Genomic DNA, 26920 nt, shown 5'->3' on the forward strand with positions numbered 1-26920 from the left:
TTGTACATGGGTTAGAGAGTCGCCATTTTGAAGAAAACGCCCCTTCCAAATGGCGAGTCTCTAAACACTTTTTTGCAAGTCGCAATTCATTTGCAACTCGCAAAATTGTGTTGGTACAAGGCCATACCAATTTTAGCATGCGCAAATGGGCTTAAATTGGTCGTACATCTGGCCGCATGTCATTTGGTGTTGGTGATTGGGTTTTAATCTGGAAACCTAAGAACGTTTGTAAAGGAATGTCCCATTTTTCGGAAGCTGTGCAAATTGTGTGGGTTTCACGCGCTGCTGTTTTGTTGAGAGATCATGAGTGGTGGAACATGGGAGCAGTGGTGTGTATCAAACCTTTTCAAAAAGTGTTGATTGAGATCAAAAGTGCGAGTATGTAATGGAAATGGAAATGATTATGGCATTTGGGAATTGAATTCTGATAGTCAAAAGTCTGATAAAAATACAAACGTCTGACATGGCAAGCACCATGTCAGAGTGGAATGTCACCTAATATTAATGAAAATGTACCAGATAAAGTGACAACATCTACTATGTCTTCTGCTTTTGCCTCCAATGAACAGATGCCTGATAAAATCACAACACCTTCTGGATCCAATGAAAATATGCCAGATGAAATCACAACTCCTACCACGTCTACTGCCAGTGGTTCTAATATGGAGTCCAATGATGATGTTCCAAAGAGGTGAACTGTTATACCCACTAGGTTCAATAATTATTTTCTATATAAGCTTATTGGTTAATTTTCTATTTTATTGTATGTTGTTTTGCTTTCTTTTCATTTGTTGCAGAAAGGGAGATGTATTGTGGCGTATGGTTATTTTCCTTAGACATTGCTTTGCTAGGTCACTTTATTCTGTTATGCCAATATTCGACTGCTGCAGAGTGAAGCATTCCTCTGTGGGTTCCTTAATGGGCGGCAGTGACTCCGTTGACTCGTCCTCTGGTTTCTTCGTGTTCTTGTAGCGAGTATTTGGATTCTACAATAAATCTTCACTTTGATATAGTTTTCAACACGTAGAAACCTTTTTTATGCTGTCATTGATACAACACCCTAAACTCATCCCTGCCCCTCACGCCCCCCTAATTCTTGTGATAACGTTTTTGAACGGGACACCGACTTCAAAACATTTTGTTTGGAGGGGTTCAGAGGAAAAATGTTTGAAGACGTCTGTCCTAGACCGCGTTTTCAAACCTGCCTTGCCAGTCAGCTGCAATACACAAACACTGACAGCAAGTGGTGCTGCTGTCTTTCCGATTACCCACATGCCATGTGTCCCTGCCTGCGCCGTAGTGACGCCATCCGCTCATTACTGACAAAATTTGTGACGCTTCCTGGGTAACAAATGCTGACCTGTCCGGAGGTGCTGCGATGATCGGTTTGTAAGTGGGGGGCTCAAATCACACGACCAGGAACACCTCTTTTTGTGAACCAGCGTTAAAAGCGTCTGTCCCTAAAATCTGAGATTCTGGGATTTGTGCAGTTAGGGGTTGTAATGGGTCGAGCTACTGAAGTGGGGTCTAACAAGACATGTGCATGATAACTACCCCGGTCACCTGCGAAGGAGACAGTGAGCCAGCAGCTGGGCCCCTGCTTCTTCTGCTTCATTTCGGTCTCTGTGGTGCAGGTAAGGTCTGAAGCCGCCCTTCGGAATTTTGTTAACATGGAGAGAGGGGATGGCATCTCTGCGGCAGAGGAGCAGCAGCAGCTCGAGGACAGGCTTCTGTGCAGCACCTCCTTGGAATCCGGGAACCCCTGGAACTTCATCCACAGCGACATGGAAGGGGTCGACATGCACTCCCTGCCCAGCGCCACCATCGCGTGCAACCTGAACGGGAGGCTCTTCCTGGACAGTCGGTGCAGGGTGAGCACTGCAGGGATTCCCTGTGCCTTTCTTTTAGGGTTGGGACGGGCGGGGACTGTTGTGTTCTGGCGAGGGTTATTTACATTTTGGGCGTTGTGTGGAGTTAACATTTCAACAGTTTGTAATGCAGGCGATATTCAAAACCTCACCCACTTTTGTTTTCCCCTGTTGTCTCCTAAAAGCACACAAATCTATTTGGCTTGCTATAATGTACCTAAACTGTATCTTCTTCTGTCAAGCCTCCCTGCAGAAAACACAGTGGTGTCCATTTAGAAAACCCTGTGATTACATAATCTAGGTTTTTTTGTTCTCATTTAGCGACAGTGTTTTCAATTCCAATCACGTCCATATATGGTGTACCACGCTACTCACGAACACAAGCGCTTCAGGAACACCCATACGGGTAGTAAACGCTATATAAATGTTGCAATGCAATATACAACCCGGTCCCGGTCTGCAGTTTGGAGCTTTCTGGAGGATTATGATGACGCACAGCTGCGTCTTTGGGCTCTATTCTGCAGTGTTGTGTGCACGGAAGCGTCAGAGCAGAATGACACTGCAGCATTACGCTGTACCCCTCTTTTGACTGGCAGTTTAGTGTTATGGTATTACTATAGGTCTTCTAGCAAAGTGTTGTAGCAGGTGTTTCCAAGAAAAACCGCGCATGTGCGGACTGTGGAGGCGAGTCTGAGATTTTTTAACGTCATTGGATTGGAGGCGTGTTGATATAGAAAAGGGACAATAAAGTGATTCCTCGGAAGCTCGAGTGGGCCCAAGTTCACCAGTTCGTTGAATCGAGTGGTATAGTCTAGAGTTGTAGTCAAGTGTTTCATGTAGTGATACACGATGAAAAAAGAGGCACTAGAAAATGTTGAACCTGTCGGTTTCTTGTTTATTTTATTTTCTAACTTTTGTTACACAGCATTGACTTTTTCTTAGTCAACGGGTATTTATTTACAGATATGTAACATGTTAATTGTACTTCGGAATAAAAAAAAAAGGTTTTCGGTTCTCTCCAGTAATGTTTTTTGATGAAAAGTATTGTTTTTAAGATCGTCCAGGTAAATATTCCAGTTTCAAGATGGCAACTGTGTTAGTGGTGTTTTTGATTTTTTCGTGTGAGCGCGATAGGGCTAGACCGAAAACTACCTCTATACAGACGTCAGGCGTGGCGCGATTGTAGTGTAAGCATCAGATCAAGTGACGCATTTCGGATAAGGGGGATTCCTAAAGCTTATCGGAGCCAATAGGACGCAGAGTGCTTTTTCGAGGGCGTTTTGTTTACTTTAAAGGCTGTCGCATTTCTGATTGCTCGTGAACATTCTGTACCAGACATCATATTTCATAATGTGGGTGGGTGCGTGGGTGGGGGCCGATATCTGCCCAATTAAGACCATCAAGCACCCTTTGTTAAGAGCATACGGTGTAGGGTAATGCCGTTGTTGCTCATTCAGGATTTCGCCAGGACTAGGGGCCCGTCTACGTTCGAGTACCGAATCACTCATGATGTCTCATTTCTTTTGAGTCTGTTTCACCGATCCACGCATTCGAACTTTTTTTTGGGGGGTGGCGGGGGGCTAGCTACAGGGTTAGGACAAATTACACCTGGTATGTGACACCGTACAATTTTTGGCTTTAAAATTGTTTTTGTTAATTAGCACTTCTAAAATACATTGGGCTGAGTCCTTGCTTTAAATGGGCGGGCAAAGTCAGGTTCCGAGTACCCGTACGTCTTTAATTTGAAATAGGAAGTAGTAACTACCATTCTTAGTTGGGTTCTAATACATCGAATAGGAGAGCACTAGCACTTCGCAGTATGTTGTAAGGGGTGAGAATATAAAATAAAACTTGAAGAGACAAGAACCGAAAAAAAAGGTTTCATTCTTGAAAGAAGATAATCACAGCAAAAACATCACGAAGAGCAGGCGGGAATCCACTTGAGACACTGCTGTCAAGTAGGGAATCCAAGAGAATGCCCAACTCGACAACAGTTGACACCAGGGAAACCGATCGAGAACATTAAGAGCTTTCAATAATAATCACAAGTGTTTAAGGGATACATCTAATAGTAATCATTAACCTTAACAGGCATAATGATGATCATTTTTGAAGAATTTGACAATGGGGCTAGTAATTGAAGAATTTTCACCAATGAATCCACATTTCAATCAATCAATCAAAAGACCTTTATTCGAATTACTTGAATTCATAAAAGTACAGACATAAAAACAATTCATCATTACAATATACACAACACAATATCTCTAAAAATTATAATCCACATTTCATCATTTGAACATTCCTCAAAAGTGTCACCCCTAGAAATACATTTTTTAACAGAAGCATTCCCTTCAACAACAATTTTGTAAATAATTTTGGAATTTTGGTGTCGAACTCCCAAGTAGTTCAGTCACGAACATCATATATTTTTTTCTTTTCAATTAGTTCTTCCTGATATGGTTTAATACCAATAGCACAAGAAAACAATGTACGGAGAGGCAACCCAAAAAAGAAAGATTATTTTGTACAAATGCCACGGAATGAAATAAGGAGTCTTCGGTGTCTCTGCTGATTCTTTTTATTTTCAAAAATATTGAGGTGCGAGACAAACACAAGCAGCCAAACACGCTTCACCCTGAATAGGGCTTCGTCAGGGCAGTATTATTTGCATACATTGAGTGAAAGAGCATCAGCTTCTTAGCATCGTTGTGACATACTCCATTCATAGGCACATAACATATCCAAGATGATGAAATAAAAGCAGTAAAAACCGTACGCAACCCGGTATGCAGGCGGTATACAGCGACAGGAGGCGGACTGCATATACAACGGTTGGTGTCTTTTGGAATCATGTCAGATTGATATTGGCAAAACACGGCCATTTTTCACCTATCAGAGTGAAACTCTACCGGGATGCGTACGGTTTCCACTGCTTTTATTTCATCATCTTGGATACGTGTTATTCTCACAATTTGTGCAGATCTTGAAAAATTTGATTCACCTTTAATTTGCTTTTTAGGCTTTTTAACAAGAATTCAGTTTCCAATTGCAAAATCTTTTTTTTTGTCATAACTGGTGTGTCCACTGAACTTTTATACCTGCCTCCAAAGTTCCCTTTAACACAATAATCCACATTCCTATGGTTCTGCAAACCTCTCTCCACTGAATGTGGAATCTTTGACTTATCAAAACATGGCTGCAGCACTGCTTTCACATCTCTACCTTTCTACAAAAAAAGGGGAAAAAACAGTGATTGAGGTGTATTAAGATATGCCCCCCCCCCAAATGGTTACGTACATCCAAATTGGATGCCAACGGTATTCCTTCCTTAAAAAACGTATTGGACCTTTCTAGTAAGCCATTGGCAGCAGGAAAATACAATGGTGTCTTCTCATGCTTAATGCCATGCCTACTTAAAAATTCCGAAGCAAAAAATATATGTGTGAGACTGCACTCCTTCCCTTAATATGAAACCAAACTTTGAAACCTTGTTTGTAAATGCGTGCGTTCTCCAGTGTCCGTGGATCGCCTCCGGGCCACAGTCCATACAATGTATTTGATAAGAACTCTCCTCTCGAGCTCTACACTGTCGCACAGCAAAAGAAATGGGAATTTATCCCACTGATGCGTTCTAGTAATCCAAGTCCTCCAATATTAACTCGTGTAATCATGAACATTTCATGGATCGTTACTTCATCAATTTACTGCTTTTTTTCATCACAATGGAGACGGGGTGATTGAATCTGCAGTCTTTATTTAAATTTTCCAATACCAACTGCACGCCACTCCAGGCTTTATACAACGGTATGAGCAGATCAACCAGTTTGAAGTAGAGTCAGTATAAAACCCAATGCATTTCGAGCCTGTTTGGCTCTTCGTCAGGGGTTGCTGAAAACAAATATGATAAACAGTATGACTAAACATGGCACTATGCACGTTGTTAAATATTACGAACAGATCATCAGTTACAGAAATCATATACCCATCTCTATATCCCTAAACGCAATACTACTTAATTTAAATAATATCAATGGCTACCCAGCCAGGAGAGTTCTTATCAAATACATTGTATGGACTGTGGCCCGGAGGCGATCCACGGACACTGGAGAACGCACGCATTTACAAACAAGGTTTCAAAGTTTGGTTTCATATTAAGGGAAGGAGTGCAGTCTCACACATATATTTTTTGCTTCGCAATTTATCGCCTCAAGGAGTTCATGCACCCCAGTGGCGGAGATGACATTTTTCACAAAAAGAAGAGAACGCAATATAAACTCATCACCGTGGAGACAGAACAAATGAAATAGAATGTACAATCAGTATCAGTCATTTATTGTGAACAGTTTGAGATAACTCGTGATAATTACCATGGAAGTTCGACAGTTCATTCGTTTGAAGTCATTTGCTTTTTCGCTTAATGCATTTTTTACATCATTAATTAGACGCACGCAATTTGGAGGAACAGTTGTATTCTTTCTGTATTTTTTGTTTGTTTCAGGATGTTTTTTCATTTAGCTGTATCACGAGGTTTGTCTGATGTATTTAGATTCGACACAGTAATGATGTTAAGTCACAAGAGTAGTTGGAAATAGTTAGAATGTTTGGGTTTCATTCAGACGCAAAAGACTGATTGAGGAAGTGAATTCGAACAGAGTTGGGTGGTGCATTATGGGAGAGAGAGTTTCTGGTTATCATTGTAGGGAAGGTCGCATGTGATTGGTGGGGTTATAGTCACGAGGTTTGAGTTTAGAATCACGCAGCGAGTCTATTTAAGAACATGAGAGTGAGTGCAGCTGTGATTACGAACTAATAGTAATGAAGAGGGAGGAAGCAGCAGACTCACGGAGACCAGTATAAGGAGGTCAGATTACTGGTGGTGACTTTTGTGTGAGGTAAAACAGAAAGTGAGAGGGCACCGGGATAAACGGAAGGACAGTTGAATGTATTAGGATAACGAGAGAGGGGGCAAGAGTCTTTTGTGGCATGGCACCAGGATAAGTGTAACAGTGGGGTAATTATAGTCTGGAGAGGAGCATAGTTAAGTGTGGGGGTAGCCATTGATATTATTTAAATTAAGTAGTATTGCGTTTAGGGATATAGAGATGGGTATATGATTTCTGTAACTGATGATCTGTTCGTAATATTTAACAACGTGCATAGTGCCATGTTTAGTCATACTGTTTATCATATTTGTTTTCAGCAACCCCTGACGAAGAGCCAAACGGGCTCGAAATGCATTGGGTTTTATACTGACTCTACTTCAAACTGGTTGATCTGCTCGTACCGTTGTATAAAGCCTGGAGTGGCGTGCAGTTGGTATTGGAAAATTTAAATAAAGACTGCAGATTCAATCACCCTGTCTCCATTGTGATGAAAAAAAGCAGTAAATTGATGAAGTAACGATCCATGAAATGTTCATGATTACACAAGTTAATATTGGAGGACTTGGATTACTAGAACGCATTAGTGGGATAAATTCCCATTTCTTTTGCTGTGCGACAGTGTAGAGCTCGAGAGGAGAGTTCTTATCAAATACTTAAAAATTCCACCATTTTCTTTGAAGTGAAATGTGTTCCATTGTCAGACACAAGTATCTGAGTAATCTCTTCTGTGCAAAAAACTCTGTCTAAAAAAATCAATAACTGAATCGGTGGTGGGCATGGGCACAAACTCATAAGATACCCATTTTGAATAGTAACCCATGAGTACAATTAGAAATCTCACATCCTGTTGTAAAACATTATATGGTCCTGAGAAATTTATAGGTAACTTGACCCACGGTTGTGCGGGCAAAGAATTTACTCCGGTTTTCAATTTGTTAACCTTCCATAGCTTATCAGATAATAAACATTCTGGGCATTTTTTAATATATTGCACAACATAGGTATCCATGCCTGCCACCAATAATGTTCACAAAGTAACATTTTTGTACCAGACTGTTGGAAAACGAGGCATTAGTTGTGAGGCCTGCACAAATAATGGGTCTACATTTGTCCTTCACTGGGAACCAAACACCCCATTGTAGCTCTTGACTCTCAGAGGGTAGTTGCAGAGCAGTCCAAGGCTTACGCAAGTGAGGTGGTATGGGCGAGTAATCACGATTTAAAGGGACGCAGAAATAATACTCAATAATTGATTGTCCAGTCTGTGCTTTTCTTGATAAAAAGGAAGAGTACATTTATTACTCACACTACTCAATACTGTGTATCAATTTACAAATATAACTAAGCTGATGGAAATACTTCTTGACATTACGTAATACATTCCCACCCTTCCCGCAGGAGGGTGGTCTAGTACCACCACTCATATGTATGAACATCATCTTGCCTCCAAATGCCATGGGTTGACCATAACCTGGATTGAGGACCCTTTCCACTGGCACCACCCCAGTAACTGCCCACCCCAGAATTTCAACAAGTATTTATCATGGGAACACCTGCCATAGTGACACATAACCCTGACTGAGAGCACCTAATACTGACCATACAGTATACCCACTTAAATTACAGTGGCTGCCAGTCTTATTGTTCAACTAATTCAGTAGCAAGAATACCTGTCTAAGCATACCTTGGAATGAGGGGTACACTTCATATCTGGTAAAATGTATGATGCAAGTCAATCACAGCCCCTAAAAGGCATCACATTTATAATCGCATGGTTATGCAATTACAACCAGACACCCTGGCAAGAATGCTGGCAACATATTTCTAGTTTACTTGTAACATCACATATGGCATCTGACTTACAGTCCCCAAAAGGGCCACATTTACTTAAATGCACCTTCTGTGCATTTACACCTTTACACCACCAGGGTATGTCTCCACTATGACAATCCATATTCAGCCTCTCACACCTCAGTGTAGTCCTTACCACCAGCTCCCAGGTGAATAACGAAAGTACCAGCATTAGGTAGGCTTGAAAATATGGATGAACCCTTGAGGGGTTATTTCTTTGCAGTTCCCAGAGACTTAGGGTGAGGACTTTCATATTCTGTGCTTTTGGAGGCTGTGTTGCCCCTGCAGCTCCCCCTGCACCTTTGCATTCAAATGGTGGTGACCCCATCTTCCTGGCTTCACTACACGCCAGAAACAAGCAGGTTTTCATTTAAAATGTGACATGCTCCGCAGCGCATTATGGGGCTCTCTTCAGAGAGCGTGTATACGGGAGAAGCTGCTCCACCGCTGCTCTGTGGAGAGCCATGCTGCTGGACTGGCGGCCTCGCCGCATTCTGCACTTCCTTGGGGGCCTAGCCACCACCCGTACAGGTATGTTGGATAGCATCTCGAGTACCCAACCCCAGCTGCTCTCGCCGGCTCCCGGCCTGGCCAGCACTTTTGCATACTGCCGCAGGAGCTGGCCCTTCGTTCTGGTCTGCTGGCCGGACGGTGACTTGGGAGAGTGCCGCTGTGAAGGAGTGCGACGGCACTCCTCCCTCCTTTCTGCCTGCACCCGGGGCCCAGGGATGAGGTCCTGGGTCCTGACCTACCTTCATGGGGAGCGCAACGGTACTCTACAATTCCGTCTTAGGCGGGGCCTGGATATGTGATTCAAGGCCCCTGAGACCTCTTCACGGGGGTGGTTGGAGAGCATCTCGAGAACCCAACCCCAGCTGCTCTCGCCGGCTCCCGGCCTGGCCAGCACTTTTGCGTACTGCCGCAGGAGCTGGCCCTTCGTTCTGGTCTGCCGGCCGGACGGTGACTTGGGAGAGTGCCGCTGTGAGGGAGTGCGATGGCACTCCTCCCTCCTTTCTGCCTGCACCCGGAGCCCAGGGATGAGGTCCTGGGCCCCCACCCACCTTCATGGGGAGCGCAACGGTACTCTACAATTCCCTCTTAGGCGGGGCCTGGAGATGTGATTCCAGGCCCCTGAGACCTCTTCACGGGGGCGCGCGATGGCGCTCCCCGACTTCATTTTCGTCGGGCAGTTTCACGGAGGTGTGACAGCGCTCCCCAACTTTACTTCGTCGGGGCCCAGGGTTGGGATCCTTGGCCCCATAGTCACCTTCACGGGGAGCGCATCAGAACTCCGCAACATCACATTCTTCTGGGGGCATCCCCGGGACATGACCCACCCAGAGGGCATATCGGAGACCGGCAGCAGAGCGTTTCGTTAAAAGGTCAAAGGTTGTCTACCTTCTGGGGGGCCTACCTCGGTGGACCGATTTCCCCAATGTTGGTTTCTTATAGCTTCTGGTGTCCAGCCCTAGCCGCCTAGAACACTTTTCGCCACTCTCCTGGCCTCCAAGAGGGCAAACTCAGCAAGGAGCTGTCTTCACTGGCTCCCTGTGCCAGACTTTTACTTGGCTCTCCTTCTGGGCCTCTCCTCTCCTTGCGCAGAAGCCCAGGCTTCCTCTCACTGGTCCTGGACTCCCATAGAGGCACACTCCAGAGTCCTGGGGCAGTCAGGGGATTCCTCCTTCCAACTGCCCTTGGCACCAGTCTCGAGCACCAGTCTTCCTCAGCAAGACCACACCCCAGAGACCTCTTCTTCCTGTGCAAAACCTTTTAAGAGAAAATGGAAGGTGCTGACAGAATGGCACTTCTGCCCTATCTTGCTGTGACACATCACCTCTCTGCCCCTGATCCCTCCTTCCTGCACAGGCCTTTAGGATACTTAAAGATGGCGTCGTCCAGGGGTCTCATGCCACATGGTCTCTGAAATGCCCCCTTCCCCCACTTGCTGACATAATGGCTGGAGCATGCCTAGTGCCTGGCACCGGTTGACAGCTGCTGATTGATGCCCTGCAACTTCACCCTATCTCCCCATCTTGGAGAGAAGACCTCTGCCCTGGGGAATGCTTGCAGTGAAAGGCTAGGCCTTTGATGCTATAGCTTGGGGAGGAATGTTATTGATCCAGCCTGACAGGGTTACACCAGACCTGGGCTCTGGTTCTGAGCTGAGTCAGAGTAATATGACATTTCTAGATGACCCATAAGCAGTACAGATATGGCTTTATGTTATGTTATGTTATGTTAGAACTATATTTCTTGAGCGCACGGCTACCCAGAACGGGTGTCCCGGCGCTTTGGCAGAGAGTCCTGAACACAACCAAGAAAAACCCAGCGGCAGAAACACTGTAGGCCCACTGGTTAGGCGGGGAAGAGGAGCGTCTTGAGCTCCTTTCTAAAGGCCAGAAGATTGTTAGCCTTGCGGAGTGACAGAGGGAGCTCATTCCACAAACTGGCCGCCATAAACTGGAAAGACCGGCCTCCCATCCGCACGCGCTTGATCACTGGTACCTCCACTTTAGCCAGGTCAGCAGATCTCAAACTCCTCCGGGGAACGTAGAGAGCAATCCGCTTCCTGAGGTAAACTGGGCCAATGCAGTGGAGGGCTTTAAACGCCAACGTGAGGACCTTGAAACTAATTCTGCTAGGGATAGACAGCCAATGCAGCCTACCGCGCAGTAGAGAGGCACTGGCTCTCCGTGGAAGGCCAAAGATGGCTCTGGCCGCCGAGTTTTGGACAACTTGCAATCTGGATACCAGATATTTAGGCAGACCAGAGAAAAGTGCGTTAGCGTAGTCTAAACGCGAGCCCACAAGTGCTTGCACGATGTTCTTGCGATATTGAAGGGAAAGCAGTGGGAGAAATTTCCTCACCATCTTCAAGATACCGAAACATTTCCCCACCAGGCCCGTGATGTGGGGACGAAAAGAAAGACTGTCGTCAAATACCACACCCAGATTTTTTACTTGGGCAGATGGTTTCTCAGGGGGGAACATGTCGGAAGGCCACCACGATTTCCAGCCAGGGTCCTCAGCACAGCCAAAAAAGAGCAACTCGGACTTATCCGAGTTACATTTCAGGTTCTGGTGCTGAAACCATGCAAAAACAGCACTCAGGCAGTCTCTGATTCTGTCGCCATTAAAAACCTCTCCCTTCCTGCAGGTAAACAGGAGCTGGGTGTCATCAGCGTATGAGATGACCCGGGCTCCAAATGCCTCAGCGACCTTCGCCAAAGGGGCCACATAAATGTTAAATATGGTGGGGCTCAGGATGGATCCTTGAGGCACCCCCACCTCTAGCGAAGGCATTTCCGCGGAGAACGGAGGAGCCCAGATCACCTGCCGACGGTCGGTTAAGAAGGATTGAAACCAGTCCAACACCGTCCCCCGCAGACCTACCTCCCTGAGTCTTAGGAGGAGGCCGGCGTGTGGGACGGTGTCGAATGCCGCCGACAGGTCCAGCAAGACCAACATAGCCTTTCCCCCAAGATCAAGCGTTTCCCTGATGGCGTCGGTCACCTCCACAAGAGCTGTCTCCGTACTGTAATTGGCACGGAAACCAGATTGGGAGTCATGCAGCAGTTTGTTATTCTCTATAAAGGTGGTAAGAGTATGCTGAACATGTTTCTCCGCCACCTTCGCCAGAGCAGGGAGGAGGGAGATTGGTCTATAGTTGGCCCACTGTAAAGGGTCGAGCAGAGGTTTCTTAATGAGCGGGAGAATAAGAGCATGCTTCCATTCTTTAGGGACCACTCCAGAACTCAGAGACATGTTGAGCAAGGGGTTCAGCAAGTTGTTAATAGCTGGTGCCACCGAGCTCAGGCATTTAGCCGGACACGCATCCAAGGGGGATCCAGATTTCAACCGGGAAAGCAGCTCCAGAGAGGACTCGCAGGATAGCGGGGGGAACGTCGAAAGAGTGGGCGCCAGCTCGGCTGCAGCGGATGGAAGGACCTTCAGATCACTTTCCACAGCTGCAGCCACTTCCAGGGACCCCACCCGATCGAAAGAGTCCTGAATCCTACGGATCTTGTCCACAAAGAAGTCAGCAAGCTGCTTGATCCACTCCTCAGTATGGGAGTGAACCCTAGCGGCCGCCACCGGCTCTACGAATTCCTTCACAATTCGGAATAGTTCCCGGCTCGTGTTATCAGCCTGGTCTATTCTATGCTCGAAGTAGATCTTTTTAGCTTCGGCAATCTGTCTGTGATAGGATTTTATCGCACCCCTGTACTTCAGTTTCTCCTCAGGCGCATATCTGCGCCGCCAGAGCCTTTCAGATCTTTTGCAGTCCTGGCGCGCTTTTCGCAGAGTAGCGGTGAACCAAGGAGCGGAATCCTGGCAGGGGGCTGTCCTGACCGGTTTCCGAGGGGCAAGCTCCTCGAATCTTGTCCGAAGCCAGTCCTGGACTAGCGGCAGGTCGACTTCTAAGTTCCCAGTCGTAATGCAAGGATGTGCATGGAGTGCGTCAGCGAGCATATCAGCTGACACCAGGTGAAAGGCTCTAGCTTGACGAGACCCGTCCTTATGAGCTCTTTGACTCGTCTGGTGCTCAGCTAACAACACGAAATTAATTAAATAATGGTCGGACCATAGAACCGGCAAAGGGGAGGACACCTTAATTGGCACAGTGGAAAAGATTAAATCCAACGTATGCCCTTTCACGTGCGTTGGACTATCGATGAAAAAGGTCAGTCCGAGCATCTCGGTAATGTCCCGTAATTTAGATGCATCGGCGTCAGTTGTCGAGTCCATGTGCAGATTTAAGTCGCCCAGCAGTACACAGTGTGCCGAGCGCACACAGGGTACTGACAGTGCCACCTGCCACAACTTACAGTGTACCTTGGTGCGTGTCTGGAGTTTGTAAGCCCTAGGGAACTGAAACTAACCCATGTGGTCTCCTTCTCCATGGGAGTATAATGGAGTGTTCCTACAGTGAAACAGTAAAGCACACGGACTATCCTTTACACGTGTCTCCCCACATTATAAGGCCTATTCCATGTTACCACCCGACTCTGCATAGTCCCTTCCACACCATTCTATCTCTACCCAGCTCTTGGCTGCGCACGCCAGATATCAACCCTGCACAGCCCTTGCACGGGTGCACACACATGTCCACATCTAACCAGTCTGGTGCCCCTTACCCTGGCACAGCGCAGTGGCCTTATCTCATAAGGCGGACACTGGTGGAACCCCCATGCAGTCCATTTTATCATAAGTTTACTGTGGGTGAGTCCAAGCTTACGAGGCTTTCCCACAGTAAAAGCTACAAAATCAGGTGTTCAAAAAGCGAAAAATCCTGATCAGAACTACCTACTCAGACAGACGTACCTTGATGTCCTTTATGTGCTGATTTCACAAGTTTCTCAATTAATGTACATGATACAAAAGATCATTGCCTAGTGATTACATTATTCTCAATAGATAATTCAGATGAGACTTGTTGATAAGGTACAAAACACTACTGCATATTTTTAATAGGTAGCCAATCATTAGTACGATAAACTTTAACTTGATTAAGTACTTCATCACGTTCATATGCTTGCATTCATTCCTTCTCAGTGATGCATCCAATAGTGTACTCTGATGCATCTATTACGGTAACAACACTTCATCATGATGCACCTTGTTTTCCATATCATCTTTGAGTGTCATCCGGGGCAGACAATCAGCCCTAAAGTTTGCTCCTCCAGGTATATATTTAATTTCAAAATTGTATTCCTACAATTGTGACACACTTTTGAGCTGCAGGTACAGAAGTGTCTCTCTGCTACTGGGTGCCAGAGAGAACTGTTGATGTGTGGACTTTAACAAGAACTGGCACCTTTGGCTTAATTCTACCTGCACCTTTATATTTTCTAACCCTTGCATCAATTACACTCTGAAAGTCAGGGCTGTCTCATCTACAGACAGCTTTTTGCTGTCTGTTGTCGAAAGACTTATTGTCGCACGTACCACAGCTTACAGTGAGGTCTGAGCCAACCAACTTCTTTCCATAGGTTGACTTTATTCTCAGTCACTTTCATTTGCTTGCTTATTCAATGGCTTTCCGTCCTCTTTGTGAGTTTGTTACTCCCATGGAGCATAGCTTCTTTACCATCCTTTGTATGGATGACTTGTATCATTTAACTTCTCATATTCAATGTAGTACTTTTTCTACCAGCACTTCATAAAAATGCATGTGTTTGCTTGCTCTCTCATGTGCTGCTTCCCAGCCCAAATACCCACCGGTGTGCTCCGTCTAGTTGCCTCCCACCTCAGTTTGTCCATTACCCCCCACCTCAGCTTGTCCATTGCCTCCTCTAACCCTCATGCTTTTTTCAATGTATTTCTTTACTCCCACCTCAAGTGCCTAGTCATTTTCTTCCTTCTCATCCTCCCCAGGGCCACTGCCCTCTTGGGATTCTGGTTCAGAATATTCCAGGAAATTCCATGGTTTAGGATCCTTAAGAATTCCATAGGGGTCCTCACTAGAATAATCACTTTCCTGGTTCTCTTTTAAGGCAGTTTACATGTGCGCCCTCGCAAAAGTTTACAGGGCCTTCTAAAGGTCTAGCTCAGTGTATTCCCTATCCATAGCTAGTCCCCTCTCGCTGCAGAAAGCCTTCAACTTCTCCTTATTGTACAACAACAGGTCATCAAGATCAACGGTTGACTCTATTTTGGGAAGGTACTCTACTACTGATGCAAAGATCAAAAGTCCCATGTGTAAGTAGATGAAGCAGGAGTAACTAAAATAAAAAAAAGACCAATGTGAAAGAACAGGAGAAAAACACAAAATTTCCTTGGTGTAGAGTTGTAGTGAAACAGTGAGTTACTATGGTATCGCTCAAATGCAAGTCCTATCCTCACCAATGTTACAAATGGGGTTTCCGGTTGGCTAAGGTAGGCACCCCAGCCAGGTAGAACCCACCACTCTAGTCAGGGGAAGTCAGATAACACACCAAGATAACCTGTGCTCACCCTCTGGTAACTTGGCACAGAGCAGGCAGGTTTAACTACAGAGGCATTGTGTAAAGCATTTGTGCAACACACTCACACAGTGACACAATGAATACACTACAAAAGTGACTCCATGCAGGGTTATAGAAAAATAGCTTTTTATAGTGTGCATAAAAACAAGAAGACCAAAACAATATGTATCAATAAATACTTTGCAAGTAATGCAGGTTTTTAGGGTAAATCACGTAAATTGCAGTGAAATTGCGCTTGCCTCATCAGGAAACACTAGGGCACAGGAGCACCTGCATTTCTATTATCTTCTTTACAGTCACTTCAGTGAAATTCTAATAATAGAATCCACACAATACCGTTATAGTGTCTGCAAATGGTTTCACGCCTCTTTCGGGGCTTTCCGAAGGTGTCACCCCTCAAATGCAGAATAGCCAATGCCCCCTACGTCTGGCAGGTCTGGGGCCACCGGGGTCAGAACTCCTCTACCACAAAACAGAGCAGCCCGAGAAGGAGCGCTGGGTGGCTACAGCAGGCATAGTTCAAGCCAACAATCCCTTGGAGAGAACTTATGAGGGCAAAAAGAAGGTAGCAGGCAGCAGGCCAGCACACCTAGGCAAGCTGCAAAAGTGGTTTGTCACTCCTGCAGCCCAGCAAGCAGCAGGCAGCAGGTCAACAAAGCAATGCAGTCAACAAAATGGTAATTCTTCCTGGCAGCACAGCAGTCCTCTTGCAACGTGCACATGTAGAGCCAGCATCATCAGGTTACACGGTTACCAGTCCCACGCAGGGTCTAACGGTATGGGGTCAGAGCCCCAGGAGTTATACTCCACAATGCTTTTGATGTAGGGGGTGACTTCAAAAGAACCCATTAGAAGTGCACAAGGATCCCTTTCAGTCCAGGCCTGGCTCCAGACGACCAGTAGGGGGTAATTCAGCACTTTGTGTGAGGGAAGAACACAACCTATTCAAATTTAAGTGGGAACCCCTTGTCCCTCTCTCTGCCCAGGAAGACTATAAGTATGCAGAATAATGCTGATGTATCCCCTTTTCCACCAAGTCCTACCTGTGTTGTTGCTATCTAGAAGGAATGGACAATGTGTAGCTGTCACCCAGCCCAGGCGTGTATTGGAGACAGGCCGCTAAGCAAAAAGAGCTATAAGCACAGAGAAATGCCACTTTTCTAAAAGTGGAATTTCTAAAACAGTAATGTAACATCCAACTTCACCAGTAAGTAGGATTCATCACTGACGTTCTAAACATACCAAACATGGCAACACCAATCCATTCTGATCAGGAATTACACTTAAAAGAAAGGGCATTCCCGATTCTAGCCTATGAGAGGAGTAGGCCTCACAGTAGTAAAACAATTAAATAGGCTGTTTGTCACTACCGGGACATGCAAAACATGCCCTACCTTTTATGTACAGAGCACACTGCCCAAGGGGCTACCTAGGGCCTACCTTAGGGGTGACCTATGTGCAATAATAGGGGAGTTTAAGGCTTTGCCAGTAGTTTTAAATGGCAAGAGAAAGTGGCAGTAACCTGTGCACAGAGGTCCTGCGGTGGCAGGTCTGAGACAGGTTTGAAAGGCTCCTTCTGTGGGTGGCACATTAGTGCTGCAGGCCCACTGGTAGCATTTAACGTACAATCCCTGGCTATATTGTATACCACTTTACAAGGACTCAAAAGTAAATCAGATATACCAAACAGGTGTAAACCAATGATACCATGTTTAGTGGAGAGACCACATGCACCTTAACACTGGTTAGCAGTGGTAAAGTGTCCAGAGTGCTAAAGTGAGCAAAAACAAGGTCAGAAAAAATAGGTGGAGGATGGCAACAAGTATGGGGTAACCCTGCACAAATGGCCATTTCCAGCAATCACCCTCTGCCTTGCCATGCTTTTTAAATGGATGCTTTCCCCAATCTTAGCCAGTTATCTTACATGGTTTGGCCTCAAAAAGCTTTTCTAGTTTAATCACTACCATATTCCAGTTATGTGTGGCACTTCGTTCATTTCTTAGCTTTAATATATCATTCATATTTTCTTTTCACTTCAGTTAGTAATCTCTCTCCTATTTCAGCAGGTAGATGGCGCAATGGTCTTTCTTGTTAATACTTCTTTGTTAACGGGCAACCCAGACCAAAGAACAAGGGTTTTCCATTTTTCTTGCTATCATCACATTTTGCATTTGTTTTGCCAATCCATATTTTTTCCCAAATATACTTGACAACAATTTTAATATTTTTATATTGGACCCATATTCTAGGTTGATTCTACCTTTTATAAGTATCGCTCAACAGGACAGTGGTCACCCGACTTTATATGATTTACAAAAAAAGTTGTTAGTACTATTGAGATAGGGGCCTAGGTTCCACCATCATTTTGTTCCCATTAGTGCAGGAGTTGATATGGTCCAAGTTGTGTGCTTCCACTAAAAAGAGTGCTTATGCAATTTTTGGCTTGTGTGAAAACTTATAGTCAAACTCGACCCGAAGATATCGGGTTTCAGAGCGCTTTACATAGAACCACTTTCATTACACTTTTGATATTTATAGTAAGCCCTATTGATTAATTATAGTTTATACCTGTAAGGCATGATGGTTACCAGTCTGTGTGCGCTTGAATGGGCCTGTGTTGGTTAGGGTATCAAGCCACTGATAAAGGCCATAGACCTTATTGCTTGAAGGAGAAATGTTATGCCAGATTTGATATGCCATTATTTAATGTTATGACAAAGCCAGTAGGCCTGACTTACTTGATTGTGAAAAGCTTGTGTTAAAGGCAGTCGGGTTTTGTGGATGGATTATTATTACACTGTGTTAAAGCCTGCAGGCAGGTATTTTGTCAAATGGAATTTCACAGGTTGCCATAGCAGGCAAGGGGTTTGATTTTAGTGACCCAACTGAACAAGCTGTGAGGATAGAAGGTGTACAGTGATCCTGATGAGGGATTCTATATTGCTTAGACCACTGTGATTTTGTATATATTTGTAATTTAATTGAGGTAGATCTGATCGTTGGCTTGTGGAAAACTTATGCCCCTAACACAGTAGGTCTGAGTTGGTTACGGTGATAAGCCCGTGATAAAGTTTTTAGACTTGATCTGTTTATTATGAAAAGTTACAATAAAGGCAGTAAGCCTTACCTATTTACTGTGAAAAGCATATGCTGAGTCATTTACTTGTAGATTGGTATTAATCTGTATTAAAGGCAGCAAATAGGTATTTTTTTTAATGTAATTTAACAGATTACATTAGTAGGCAAGGGTTTTGCTGTTGATTATCCCCCTCAGTAATCGTGGGTATGGAAGATTTACACTGCGAGCATCCTTGTTGGGCTCTCCTAGGAGAGATAATATTTTGCTTAGCCAGCTGTAATTTTGTATACTATTTTCCTTTATGACTGTGTGCCTGCCTGATGGTAGCCTTGTGTGAAAGCTTATGCTAAAATCTGTAGGCCTGAGTTGCTTGTGGTTACAAGCTGTTGACCGTATTGGTGCACTGATAAACGTTATGTCCGATGCTATAGGTATGATCTGCTTATTATGGAAAGTTATGACAAAGGCAGTATGCCTGACTAACGTATTATGAAAACCACGCATTAAAGGTAGTAAGCTTATAGGTGTGGATTGATATACTAAACCTTATAGGCAGGTATTTTGTTAAAGATTACAGATGTAAGCAAGGATTTTGGTATTAGTTAGCCTGTCTAACAAATTGTGAGTGTTGGAAATTAGGTTACATGTTGAGGGGGGTGAAACCCTACTCAAGCAGCAACCACAATTCTGGTCAGGGTGAAACACAAGTAAATCTCAAATTAACCTGTGCTCAACAGTCTGGTAGCTTGGCACAAAAGCAGTCTGGCTTAATTTAGAGGTAATGTGTTAAGTATTTATGCAGCACTTCAATCAGTAATAAAGTGAAAACACAACACAAGAGAAATCCCAACCAATTTAGAACAATAGAGTAAAATATAATACATTATTTGAGACACAAACCACAAAAAAACCAATTGGTAGAACAGATATGTAATTTTAAAGATTTAAGTGAAAACAGTGCGTAGAAGTACAAAGCGCCAAGTGTGGTAATCTGGTCGTGCCAATCCAGGACGAAGTCCCAAGAAGTCTGTTTATATAGTGACTACTTTGTTACACTGCAGATGGTTATATTTGACATTGGGATGCACTGCCAACAAACCACCCTTAACGCTTTCAAGAGTGGGGCACTTTACTCCACCTTAATTGGTACTGGTCAATGATTAGTATTCTTTAAGGCAATTTTCTTTTCAGTTACCTTCGACTACACCTTAGCTGCTCTACAGTGTTTAGATTTTATCTTTAATTCAGCTTTATATAAATAACTGTTCATTTGAACTTCTATCACCTCTATCCAAATAAAATAGCTAACCATCCGTTTGCTCTCCCTCTTCTTGACTGGGATGCTAATGTGTTGACATCTTCAAAACTTTCCACTAAGAGTTTCTTTGTCATGTTTCTTTATGAAAAGCAAATCCTGGTCACTTACCATGGTCAGTCAGATGTTATCAGGGCGAGCTGTTTTTAGGGACTACTGGCCTGATCTGGCAGAGACTCCAGCTGTCAAAGAACAGGTGTTCTTATAATTAGGAAATTGAAAGAACAATAAAGATATCTTTAAATCTTGTTACATTTGCTGTGTGTTCAAATACAGAGGTCAGATGTCAGTTTATGACTTCTTACAGATTGTTCCTTATTCCATCCTGAAGATCTTGTCTAAAAAATCCTCTAACTTTGCAGTTAGAAAAAGAAAAGTAAAGTGAACAGTCTGACAATCATGCTGTGTACAACGTCAGTGTCAGTGTCAGTTTCCATTAAAAAAACATTTAAATACCTTGTAAATAAACTGTACAAATATTTTAAAATATATTTCCATCGTTAGGCGAGCACTTTTTAAAATTAGTGATGTGTGACGGAAACACATATTTTAATGGGACAAAAATGAATGAGAACACTTTACTTGGTGATGAGTCAATAAAACAAATATTTGCTGAAACCCAATTTCCTCATTAGCATTTGTGTGCTGTATAGTTTGTCAGTAAAACTGCATGTCAGTGGGAAAGTTTGTGGCCATTTCAATGGAAATGTGCTGTGAATATAATTCTGTCATGCTTTAGTAATATATTAAATGTGAGAGTTTTTAAACATTAATTCAGAAAGATTCCAGATTTTTGTTATACATGGTGCAAAAGTTTAGTGTATTAAATCAAACATACGAGTTTTTGTAAAGGAGACATTCTGACCTCATGTATTTGAAGGTGCTCTCATATTTAATAATGAAGAAAAAGGTGACTCGATGAAATAAAATATTTGCCCTGGATCACACAATTTGAATCAGTTTATGGGTCAAGTGCATTACAGTTAGGTCAAATAGATTATTCAAGTCACTAGACCTGCACGTCTCGTAACATTTTTATGATTTTTCGAGGCCTGATCAGTGGAAGGACACACCTATTTTTGAGATTCTATGTCTGTTTAGTAGGTTTGCCCTTGCCATTATAGCTTCTACTTGATTCACATCCTTTCATTTTCATGATCCTCTTAGATAAAATGTTGCTTGCAACGTGTTCGTCCAGAGAGTACTTTGTCCTTTCCTTGGGCAGTCCTTATTCATGTGTTCTTTCTGGTTGCTACTGAAAAAACGAAACCTTTCTTTCCAAATCTTTTAAAATTAACTTGGATTATACCTACTATTTTTTGACAGGTGTGCGCCATAATAATTTTTTGCCCACACTCTCAGCTGTCATGTACACCCTGTTGGGAAAGTCATAATTGTGTTGTACAGTCATTATTTTCAGTAGGTCCTGCATTTTCGCACACATTTTGCATCTGTTCTTTTTTATTTTTTTTCATAGAAATTCCCATCCCACGAGAACGCGTGTCCTCTGCTCATCGTTTTCCTACTTGGGAACATCCTAGTAATGCTAAAAAATGCTTGTTCACCACATTCTTAGTTACTGGTTTGCTGCCCGGTACTGCATTAGGCATGGCAGTTAGAGTCAAATATGAAAACATTATCAGACTATACTGTGTTGAAATTAAAATCAAGTAGTCTTTAACCATAGCCTGATGTTCAGGTGTGCCCCTGATCCTAGCTCCACAATGGGTATACCGTTAAAGAAGAACAGAAGAAAAAGGTATGAGTAGTTGACTCATGGGAAGGCATGGTGCGGCATACTGAGATAGGCTCCTAGTCTATTTAGTCAGCTAAACATATTGTGACATCCCCCGCCACAGCCACATATCAGCCCACCTGAGAGACCTGCACTGGCTCCCCATCAACAAAAGGATCACGTTCAGGCTCCTCACCCACGCACACAAAGCACTCCATGACATAGGTCCCGAATACCTCAACAACCGCCTCACGTTCTACACTCCAACACGCAAACTCCACTCCGCCAGCCTCGCCCTCGCCACCGTCCCACGGATCCGCAGAACCACCGCCGGAGGAAGATCATTCTCCTACCTGGCGGCCAAGACCTTGAACTCCCTCCCCGCCCACCTACGACTGACCCAGGACCACCTCACATTCAGGAAACACCTCAAGACCTGGCTCTTCGAGCAGTAGCGGCACCCACCCTCCCCCAGAGCCTTGAGACCCCTACCGGTGAGTAGCGTGCTCTACAAATGTATTGATTGATTGATTGCCTCACCCATTGTCAATGTATAACCTTAAGTCTTCTAGTCCTTGCCTTATTTGTCTACCAAATTGACTATTAGAAGGCCACAAAGCTGTGAGCCACACACCTCTCCTTCCCACTTAATTATCTAATCAGACAGCATCAGTAGGCTGAGGTGTAAATCAGCTAGGTGTATTTTCATTGTTAGTCGCATAATTTAAGAGGAACAACCATAAAGGTTCAGAGAACTCAAATTAGATATTGTTTCTCAGTGAGCTAATTGTTTTTGTCTTCCTCATCCCATCTGCCAAGTTTTGCCTATATTTTGTAAGTCAATTTTAAATTTCATGAATTCAGCATGACAGTTGAGTGACTCCAAGTGAGAGCTGGAGAATAATTGCGTTAGACCCCACACTCAGGGCCCACCTCAGCAGTAGTTGGGGGGGGGAGGGGAGGGTGGGGGGGAGTTATTGGGGGTATTGAAGTAGAGTTCGGAGTGAGCAGTCAGGACGGAATGTTGGGGATTGAGGCGGGTGGGTTAAAAAAAGCAGATATTAAATTGGGCTGTGACCTGTCACTGCGTGAATTGATGGCTATGATACTCAGAGTTTCTGTATTGGTACGCCGCCCGGCCTCCGAGATGTGGGCTGATTGGCTGTGTGCTATGCTAAACCGATGGGTGTGCTCTGAGATACCATCTGGTGAAGGGTTGCTCTCACGGATGCCTTACTCTTACTTCTGCAATAAAAACAAGTTTACAAAAAAAAATGACAGTTGAGTGACTCCCCTTAACACGTGTATTTTTAGCTGGGGGTTGCATTCCTAGCACATCCACTTACTCTTTTAGTAAGCATACTACTCCAATTACTTACCATTAATCCTCAGCCTGAATTCACCCCTTCCTGGGCAGCACACACGCATTGGTGTAAAATGCATGTCTCGACCTTTATCAGTGGAAGGTACCCTTCATACATTCTTTTTATCATTTGTTAAGCTGGTCTGTGGTATTACAAATAGGTAAACCATATGCAAACCTGCATTGGCTCTGCTCCATGAAGGTATAGTCATCACGAAGTGCTAGCCAATATTTTCTCTGAACAGAAACACAAGCAGTACTAGACATGTTCTGGGCCTGTTGGCGAAGAAAGTGCACCATGGGTACCTATGGAAAATCAAGCTCAGATCCCACATCAAGTCATAGAGACATTTATACTTATTTGGACACCACAGCACCACCACATTGTTCGAAGTATGTGTTGTGTAGAGTTGTCTGGGTTCTTAGCCCACGTTTTGTACATGCGTATTGCAGGACATCCAAGTAATATTTATTTAATGAGAGAGTCAATATCCTTTCAGTGGGACCCCCTATGCCTAATACTATCGGTCTCCCAGGTGGTGTGGTGGCATTTTTATGAATCTTTGGGAGTGTGTATAAACGAGGGAATCTTGGTTTGTCAATCTTTAAATATCTATATTCTTCATTGTTGAGCAAACCCTTGATATTCCACTTTTTAAGTTCCACATTTATGATTTTAGTTATCCCAAAAATCGGGTTGCTCGTTAGTTTTCTATAACAATGAACATTCTCCAGTTGTTTAAGAATAAACAACAAAGTATGCAGTTCCTAACTAGAGAGGCAAAAAAATATAAATAAAGACAAATTTCTAACTGTAATCAGGAATACCAGTGAACGACAGGAGAGTGATCTCCTTTTTTTGGAATAGAGCCCTCACACACCTGACAAGAAGGTGTCTTGCTTCATCATCGGGCCCTGCTCCTACTCGGGCCGGCGCTGCAATGCCCGATCAGGCACCCGTGATGGGGCCTACTTATCGGAGATCTTTTTCCAAAGGCCGTTAGGTGAGATGTAAGTGAGGGTCTTAGTGTAGGTGAATAGGTGAGTATGTGAAGTGATTTAAAATAGGGGAATAAATCCAAACAAAACTATTTTAATGTACATGGTTCTTCCCCTAGTTAAAAAATGTGAAAAATTCGCGTATGTACACACTATGTTGTGTTTTTATACGCTAGTTTATGTGGTCAACATGTTTCATGCCTATTTAATCAAGTAGATGGCAATTCTTCAGGACCTAACCAGTAATCCTACCTACACACATTTTTTGGTGGTGGACACAAAACACACGAAGTGAGGAGTGGCCACCCTTACAGCACCCTAAAAAAAGTGTGAGGGTACCTCTGGTATAATCAAATATAAATGAAACCCTTGTCTCTAATGATCCGGGCCAAGTCGGTACCGGTCGCTGCGGACACTCAATTCTAGTGCCGGTTTCCTTGATGGAAGTCAACTGAGATCCTACCCGAGCAGCGTCACCGGTCCATTCTCCAGTTGTCCCATAATTTCTGCCTCAAAGATGACCCTATCCATAACAACAATTTGCCTTTATCAGCTTCCCTAATAATCATTTTATCATTCAAACTGAGTTGATTAAGCGCGGCACGTTCATTAGGTGTAAGATTATTGATATGCGGTACCAATCTCTTATGTTGCATGGTTTCTTCACATTTGTCCAGTTCCTTACTTATAATCTTATGAAAGACCTCAATATTATTTCTACTGGTCAACTGTGGAGTCCATCTGGACTTTGGTTTCAAACCACTGTCTACACTTAAGTTGGTGCAGCATTCTAGATCTTGTAGAACTGTATGTATTGTGATAGGGTCATGTTCACTTTCTGTGATTGAAAGCAATAAAGTGGTGTCTCGGACATCCTGAATTGACAATCCTCCCACAATATCATCATTTGCATCTTTTTTATCCGTCATAGGATCGATGGTAAAAAACTTTTTCAATTTCAGACTTTGTACAAATGTATACAAATCAGTTTTAACTTCTGTCATATCACAGACAGAGGTTGGGCAAAAATTCATTCCCTTGCATAAAACAGACAGCATATCTTCAGAGAGAATTATGTTTGATTGATAACCTGTATCCCTTTATCATTACTTGGCACTATGGTTTGTTGCTCCAAGAGCGGGTATGCATTCCCTCTCTTTTCTTTTGGTTTTCCTCTCCCCCTGCTCCCTCTCTTGGTCTTCCTCGAGAATCCTCTCTTTGCCTGGTATTGGTTTCTTTGTTTCCCATACGTATTCTTTGTACCTCTCGTAAAAAAGTATTACCTGAGGCCATATTTGTTGTTCCCTCAAATACTCAGTCCTCACCATTACTAGAGATGTTACTAGATGATGCAGTACTATGGCAACTAAGAAGAGAGGATTTACTCTCTCCACATTGTAAATCTAGTTTGACCAAATTGTGGAATCTTTTTGCAAAAGTAAATACTCTTCCGTTGGAGTAGTCTAGCTGTCCACACTTAAGCTTACGGGTCTTTCTTTCCTTGATGTCATCTTCAAATTTACCAAGCACTTCCTCTAAAATAATGTCATTATTCTTAGTGGCTTCTACCAAATTGAGTTCTAAGATCTCCTTCTCCAGTGCATCAACTTCTTGTACTGCCTTTAGTACTTTCGTTTCTGCATTTTCTATCAATAAATTCATTAATTTCATGGAATTACCTATAAGTTCTTTTTCCCATAGTAGGAGAAAGTCTTCCTCAAGATCATCGTAAGTTGGGAAGATCTGCGAGCGAAGACCTCTTGGGATCCTTTCAAGTCTCTGATATTCTTTCAAGGTAGCCCCATCCCACCATTTTGTGATTTCAGTTTTTTTCAATCTCTCTTGCCTAATGAACTTAGCCTTCAGGCGTCTAGGGTTTCCATTTGTAACTGCTCTATTGACAGATACTCCTGCATGCAGATTCTTAAAAAGATCTTCCGCTACTTTACATCTATCGCTTCTGGAACACATATCTGTAATTATCTATACCCAATTGGTAAATTACACAACCTTCTGCAACCCCCAAAGATAATTGTAATTCGTGCGAAAAGGCAGTAGGGTATATGTTGCGCAAGTTTGTGTAGCTGTAATAAACATCAAATATTTTTCTCAATGAAAGTGCTCCAAGGTTATTGTACAACGACCACCCCACTTTGTACGAGGGTGTTGACCTAGGTTCACACACATAAGACAATGAAAGAGTCAATATCCTGAGCAACGATCATATAATCAAGCCAAAATCAGTCCACGCAGTAGTCTTCACAATTTCTTCTTTGTACTTTATTCCATATTTCGTTTAGATTGGTCTGTGCTTCAATCTTCATCAACCACCAATAGCCACAGATTAAGCCAACGCGTGTTTTGTATTTTGGGTATAACCAAAGACTTCATCAGGGCTAAAACAAACAGATACATCAGCTCTGTTATAATCCATGTAGAGATTGTTTGTTAACAAATTACAAAAAGTCCTTCACCATATGCAAAAAAAAGGGGAGCCAAGTTTGAAAAACACACCTAATGATAGGCTACCTTAAGTCCATAAATCTCAACAAGACGTGCATAGCTCAAATATAAAAAGTCATATCCCTGATAGAACAGGGAAAGAAGAAAAATAAAGTCGCCCACAGAGTGTACAAAGGGAACACGCAATACAAAACAAGATCTCATATTGATATAAAACAAAAGGATGAAACGCCACCTATACACCTCGTGCACATACTAAATGCGACAGTGTAACTCAAACTCACCGCCTGCAGCGAAATACGTCTTAACGTAGTATCGTATGTCAAAAAAACGTCTTCAAAGGATTCTCAAAATTTGCACATATCCTAAGAACAGTAGAAGATAAATCCATCC

At 43.4% G+C, this 26920-nt stretch overlaps 1 protein-coding gene across 1 annotated transcript in view; it reads left to right on the top strand.

Annotated features, from left to right (window-relative positions):
• The first annotated feature begins 791 nt into the window (after positions 1 to 791).
• RCAN1 (regulator of calcineurin 1) overlaps positions 792 to 26920 on the top strand; it is a 311716-nt gene continuing 285587 nt past the window's right edge. The window contains exon 1 of the mRNA XM_085621329.1: positions 792 to 1871. Within this exon, the coding sequence (XP_085477455.1) occupies positions 1671 to 1871 (201 nt within the window). The 5' untranslated portion in view covers positions 792 to 1670. The remainder of the gene's footprint in view (positions 1872 to 26920) is intronic.

The sequence above is a fragment of the Triturus cristatus genome, chromosome 8, assembly GCF_964204655.1.
Source record: "Triturus cristatus chromosome 8, aTriCri1.1, whole genome shotgun sequence".
NCBI lineage: Eukaryota > Metazoa > Chordata > Amphibia > Caudata > Salamandridae > Triturus > Triturus cristatus.